Raw genomic sequence first — 7,008 nt, 5'->3', positions numbered from 1 at the left:
AAGAAAAATTTTCAGTGAGTAAATAATTCCCTCATGTCCACAGCAATACTATGAAGGACCAAAGGAAATGACTGTTAGTCAAAGCAAACTGAGTTCAAATGTTGAGCCATTGTTATGGTTGCTAATGACCAAATATTTTAGTGTGAGTGCAATATAACAGTTTCTCTTCCACTGCTGTCCCATCCCAGCGTGCACACACTGCCATTTTAGTTATTCAGGGCAGTTTTCAGTTTGAATTTTCTTTGATTTCCATGGACCTGATTCACAAAGCTGACAAAAATATAACTGATTTTTCTATCACACTCAAAAGCTATGACCAAACTCCAGCATGTGATTAAAATTTGTAGAATTTTTTTTTACTATGGCTCATTAGCTTTGCCTTATTTTCAGCTTTTTTTTTTCTTTTCTTGTTTTGGTTGTTTAAGCATTTTTATGGTGGTTCTTCTGCACAAAATGCACTGCGCAATGCGTTTTTGATCTAAATAAAGATTGTTCAACAGTTTTTATCTTGAATGATTTTTTTATGCCAAATATTATTGCTCATAAATGGTCTCTTCTTTGGGAAAAGAAAAAAACAAGTTGCCTGCACTCTGTCCATTACTTGAGGGGTTTTTTGTTGTTGTTTTTTAAGCAACAATTGACATGACATTTTTATATGATTCGTATTACAAAAAGTCAACCACATTTTTATAATTTTTAAGATAAAACTTTACAAAGAGTGAAAAAATAAAACATTCAAATCTCTACAGTCTTTCATGCAGCCCATTCTTTGTCCATTTACTGCCCATCAAGCCCAGTAACCAATGATAAAGGCGGTTACAGAGAGGCAAATGATGAGGTTTGCATTAACAATGAGTTGTAGACGGGGCTTTTCCTCCAGAGAACAGATCGTTTGTTCAGGTGCAGGAAGCGGAGCGGGATCATCTTCCTTGTTCCGTCTCTCCATCCCACACAGCCAGTAGAGGGCAGACATCAGCTTGGACTGACTGCGTACACTGCTGGCAGACGATGCTGAATCTAAAGGGTTAAAAGGAGAGAGGGAGGGGAAAAATAACTTGGAATTGTCTCATAGATGCGTTGAGCTGAAGAGTTGCCAAATGGAAAAGAGAGCAGGACAGAGACCCACCTTTCCTGTGATGACACGCGTTTCCATTGCTGCTTCCCACCTCTCTCCCAGTGGCTCCCACATCATCAGTCTGAATAGCAATTACATCTAATGTTGTGCTGCTTTGCTCTGATGCAAACACCTGCTCTCGAGGCTTCACTGGGTCGAGTCTTGTGAACCATGTGAGTCGACTAATCTGTTTTTTTTTTTTGTTTTTTTTTTTGTTTTTTTTTAAAGAAACAAAAGTGACAGTCAAACTTTCTGAGAGTTAAAGAAATCTATGTATTGTAGAGAGGTGCGACTTACACTACATATGTTGAAATGTTCTCTTCAGACTTTAAAAGGTAATTAACAAGACAGTCTCATTATAAATGTACCCTGTGGTATTATTGACACCTAGTGGTGCTACAGAGTGATGTTATGAGCTGATCCTTGTAATGTTTCCATCCATCCATTGCTCATGTCTTAGCAAAAGTGTGTTTAAAGACAGTCGGCATTTTCTTGAAAGTTAACAGTGGCTTCACCTGCTCTGGTTTTGGTTCCTCTGTAGCCAAGCTCACTACAACCACCACAACGAGGGTAATGAAGGACAGCAACATGGAGAAGTAGAGGTAATGAACATATTTTAACACTGCAGGTCTGTCGTCCTCTTCATAGCACAGTGGAGCAGGGTAGATGAAGTCCAGTAACATACGAATACACCCGACCACAAGGCCAATAGCCAGGCCCCAGAAAGCACCCTGCACCAGGGAGGGAGTCAAACATCAGCATTATACACAGTGTAATGGAACATGAATATACACTCAACGGCCACTTTATTAGCTACACCTCACTAATGCTGGGTTGGACCTGCTTTTTGCCTTCAGAACTTAACTTCTTTAGGGCATAGATTCAACAAGTTGCTGGAAGCATGCCACACCAAACAGCAACTGTGCCAAGTCACTTAAATTTCCTTATTGTCACATTCAAGTTCAGCAAGTCGTTTTGAACACGTCTGTCAGTCACATAGCAGCATTTAGTTGTTGCCATGTGAATGGCTGTTTAGATATTTGCAGTAGCGAGAAGTTGAACAGGTGTGCCTAATAAAGTGACCAGCGGGTGTATTTTCCATGAATTACTTGATCAATCGCAAGAACATTCTGAAGAAGAAGAAAAAACATCTTGCCTTCTCATTGGTCCTCTTCCACAAGCAGCCCATGAGGAAGATGATGGAGACGGGGGGCTGGAGGTAAGTGCTGATGGACTGGATGTAGATGAAGAGCTGGCCACCCTGACTGGCCTGGACGACTGGAATCCACAAAACAGACACCACAACCAACACAAGCACAAACACTCTGCAGCACACACATCAAACCATAAAACGGGCGTTATGCAATAATAATGAGGTTCTGCAATGCACAGATTTGACAAAGAGCAGAAAACTAAAGGCGCTGGAATCTAAACGACACAATGCATTTAGCCATTATTGAGTAAAGTTTGGTGGATGAGCTCACATAAAGGGCCTTATACAAAGCTTTCTCAGACAGGACCACTTTAATTAAAGTAGGTTGTTATTTCCATCTGCAGTAATTCATATATGAGCTCTCTTATGGGATCACCCCACTCTTTCATTTTGCATGCATGCAAAGCTGGAGGCGGGGAGAGCAGCATCAAAACGCCTCTTACGGAACAGAGCAGGCATCAAAGACCACAAACATTACATTCATTAAGTCAGACAACATAAAAAGAAGGAGCTGAGGTGGGGGTGGGATTCAAAATAGCTTGCAGAGGCAGCAGCAGCAACTTAAACAGTGTCCCCTGTGTGAGATTTGTTGATTGAATCATAAAAGTTTATGCAGGTTGGCATTAACAAGATCGACTTACTGAACTAATACTATGCTCAGTTTTCCAAATGTAGATGCTCTAAGTGAGAATAAAGTGCAGAAATGCTTTTCTGCTCAAACTTCAGTCTCAGCATACGATATACATGCTGCATGTTTTATATCAGAATGCCCTGACGCGGTCACATACCTGCCCACAATCATGAGCTCCCATTCAGAAGCACGGGATCTGAAACTCTTCCACAGGTCCATGGTAAAAATGGTGCTGGCACTGTTAAAGATGGAGGTCAGCGAAGACATGAGAGCAGCAATCATCACAGCCATCATCAAGCCCCGCAGTCCTGGGAGGAAAGACGCACAGTTACCATAAAAGACTCGTCATGTAAAGCATGAAGCAGGAAACGAGGTGCAGCAGAAAGAGTCTCTCACCTGCAGGAAGAAGCTCCATGACCAGTTTGGCATAAGCGATGTCTGAACACCCCACTGGATTGCCACAAATCTCTCTGCACACCTCAGGTTCTGCACAAGCCACTTCGTCTATGCACAGTAGAAACACACCCGCGTCAGTCAAACTCAAATATCCACAATATTTTTGTTTAGTGTTACCTAAATACCTCACACACTTTCAGCACCATTATGGAGGCTAATGTTATAATATGCAGTAAGGTCAAACACAGTATTCCAGCTGCAGCCTACAGTTCTCACTGTACCTGTGTAAAGTATCCTGCTGATCATGCCGGGGATCATGATGGCAAAGAAGGGCAGAACTTTGAGGTACGCAGCCAGCAGGGAGCCTCCTTTTGCATGGGTCAGGGTCTTGGCAGCCAGAGAGCGCTGCACAATGACCTGCAGAGAGTCCCGAATTAAAAGCTGACCAATAAATATATATATATAAATATATATATGTAAAGCAGGTAACTACATATCTGTGTAATGTAAGGCAGAATGGAACCACAAAGCTTACTGCTATCACTCAGGAATTTGTAAGATATCAGGGGCTAAACAGATGCTGCTGTGTATCTGGAAAGACTGTAAATGCTAATTAAAACTAACCGTGCTTTTTCTTATCTCACTTCAGTTGGACCTTTGAAACATGCCAGCTTCTTTACGGAGTAATTCTCAAGATGAGGATTTTCAGATTAAAACTCTCTGAGTACTCCAGAGAAAATTTTTAATCGGCGTCAACAAGATGTAAAAGCTCTAAGTTGTACTTTTATATTTTATAGATGAAAGATCTCTTGACATCTTACATCTTAAATTCATTTTTAATGCTCATGTTGGTAAATCAGGGCTCACGAGCTCTGAACTGCCTTCACTGTAGAAACGAGGTTTGCCTATGAAGCCTTTGATTTGAACTCTACCGATTAAACACTCTCTGAGGGGAAAGCTTCCTTTCATAACTTTAACTTTCATAACTTTAGCTTTGAAAATCACTGACCTGATCAGAGCACCAGTACCACATGGAGGGGATGGACATGCCGACAATAACACCAGGCCAGGGGAGGTCAGAAGTCACTGGATCTCTGAATATGTGGAAAGCATCTTCTCGGGGGATGCCACAGGTCGAGTTGGGTACACGAATTGATGGGATGGCTTTGCCGTAACCCTCCATGAAAGCATTCCAGCCTCCAACCTCCACAAAACCTACACATAGAGACAAAATAGTCAGATCAGCTGGATCATAAAGGGTTGGAAACTGGAAGCTGTGATTTTCACTCATATCCTCACTTACTGAAGCCCATGAGGGTCAGAGCTCCTGCCAGCATGATAGCAGTCTGAGCTGCATCTGTATAGATAACTGCAGCCAGACCACCTGTGAACAGCAAACAGCACATTATGCACTTCTAGAAGCTGGTAAAATACAGAACAGCCAACATGAGCGGGACTGTAGCTCACCTGCTACAGTATAGATAGCAGTGACTAACAGCAGCAGCACCACAGCCAGGTAGATGTTCCATTGTAAGGCAAGCTGAATGAACAGGGCACCTGCATACATGTCCACCTGGCCAAAAACACACATAGGTTTATGCTAAGAAACTAGAAAGAAATTAACCCAGATAAAGCTTCACAAAATAAATCACTATTGTGGATTATAGCCTACCGATATTTTTGTAAAGATGTAAATAAATAAGGAAAGGATGGCTATAAACAACTGAGTTCTTCTACCACCAAACCGCCTCTGCAGATACTCTGGCATCGTTGTCACCTGTAGAAGAAATAAGGTCAAGCCCTATGAGATCACGGGGGAATAAATGACCAAAATCATGCATGCAACAACTTATTGTTTCTTTTGTTCAGAGTGTGTGTAGAAAACTCACACCAGAGGCAATATAAATGGGCAGGAAGAGCCATCCCAGCAGCAGTACCATCATCATACCCTGTCAGTTAACAAATATCAGCACCATCAAGAATTTAAACCTATTAATATTTCATATCAAAGTTATTTTTGACAGATTATTTTCTTACATTCCACTCGTATGCAATGGCACCAATTCCCGCTGCGGCTCCTGACCCTGCCAGGCCGATGAAATGTCCACTGCCAATGTTACTGGCGAACAGCGAAGCACCCACCTAAATATAGATGAGAGTCCGAATCAGAACATTTTGCCTCCATCTGACTTTTAAAGTGTGCTCTAGATAGAGTTTCTGCACAACTCACCGGCCACCAGGTCATGTTCTTCCCGGCTAAGAAGTATCCATCCACCGTGCTGCGCTTTGTCCTCCACATGGACTGGAAAAAACATGGGAAATGTTATAGAACCTCTTAAAGGTAACAGTAACAGAAGACCTATTTATTCATAATGCTGAGATGGAATCTATTTGTAAGATAGAGATTAAGTTAAAAGGCTTCTAAAACTTCTAAGACAACATATCTCAGGGACCACAAAACCCAAATTTCGCTGCCCAATCCCAAATCTAAACATCCCTCGTATCTTCTGTGTATAAATTATCACAATGCGTCTGCTTCTAAAGATCCCGGCTGGCTTTCAGACCCACCGGCTCACTTATTTTAGCTTGTAGAGCTACAAAATCCACCCATGTAGGTGAACTCTGTAGCTTCATGTGCCTTCATGTGTCAACACAGGTACCTCAAATCCACCTTTTTACATTTAGAGGTGTTTTCTTTGTTGTTATCAACAAAAAAACACTGCATTCTTACTGTCGCTGGACAGTAATATGATCTTTAATCTCCATTTGTGAGCATCCAGGTTATCAAAGGAAGTTAATTATAGGAGAAGGGCAAGAAAAGGGGCAATATAAAAAAGTGGAATGTAAATTCTGATAAAGCTTGATACAGATCACTCTGCTCTCATTGAAGGACATTTGCCGATTGCAAAGATTAAGTAAGAAAAAAGCACTGATACAGATACTATACAGAGGTCTTCACAATATGTTTTATATTTAAAGGCATTAGATCTGAATTCGTTTTAGTTTGTATGACAAAGAATACAGATTGCCATGTAAAAATGTTGGTATCATTTTCTGTGCTTACCCATAGGCCGACTCCCAGCACCAGTAGAAAATAGATTACCAGCACCACTATATCCACGGTGTCAAGCGTACTGCCATGCCCTGGAGATGGCGATGTGGATGGGGGCACGCTGGTCCCCTGGCGTTCTACTGGAAGGTCAAAGGTCATCTGGAATCCAAGAATTTAAAGTCAGTCTCAGGAGCCAACAATGAATGAAGTAGAAAATTCTTTTCACCTTAAACACAGACATAAAATCCAATTACCAGACTTTTTTTTTTTTTACACATTGCTAGAACTGGGTTGGACTGGCTTTTTTCTTCATGGCATAAATTCAGTTAGTTTAGCAAACGTTTCTCAGAGATTTTGATCCAGATCGACACAAAAGCATCACACGGTTGCTGCAGATTTCTCAGCTGACCGTATGTGACAGGAATCTCCTGTGCCACCACAGTCTGAACTGTTGACAGAGTGGATCCATGCTTTCATGTTGTTTACACCAAATCTTTTTTTTATTTTATTTTTTTGAAGGGATGCCAAATGCTATAATTTTTCTGTAAAGCAAATTTACCTTGCCTATGGGTATAAATAAAGTTACCTTGACCTTGACTCTA

General features: G+C 41.3%; 1 protein-coding gene across 1 annotated transcript; it reads right to left on the bottom strand.

The window, feature by feature from the left end:
- Positions 1 to 220: 220 nt before the first annotated feature.
- slc5a11 (solute carrier family 5 member 11) lies at positions 221 to 6,635 on the bottom strand. Its single transcript, XM_085403804.1, has 15 exons — positions 6,419 to 6,635; positions 5,585 to 5,656; positions 5,392 to 5,496; positions 5,244 to 5,303; positions 5,027 to 5,131; positions 4,822 to 4,927; positions 4,658 to 4,738; positions 4,364 to 4,569; positions 3,636 to 3,771; positions 3,355 to 3,462; positions 3,116 to 3,266; positions 2,271 to 2,439; positions 1,630 to 1,845; positions 1,127 to 1,301; positions 221 to 1,017 (listed from the first exon to the last, which is right to left on the bottom strand). The coding sequence occupies exons 1-15, from the start codon at positions 6,563 to 6,565 to the stop codon at positions 788 to 790; spliced, it is 2,067 nt and encodes a 688-aa protein (XP_085259930.1). The 5' UTR covers positions 6,566 to 6,635; the 3' UTR covers positions 221 to 787.
- Positions 6,636 to 7,008: the final 373 nt, after the last annotated feature.

Source organism: Rhamphochromis longiceps, linkage group LG4 (assembly GCF_057381845.1).
Source record: "Rhamphochromis longiceps isolate RC_006_pf linkage group LG4, R_longiceps_female_GT1.1, whole genome shotgun sequence".
NCBI lineage: Eukaryota > Metazoa > Chordata > Actinopteri > Cichliformes > Cichlidae > Rhamphochromis > Rhamphochromis longiceps.
The sequence above is the reverse complement of the archived record's forward strand: the minus strand, read 5'-3'. Positions and strand labels throughout refer to the sequence as shown.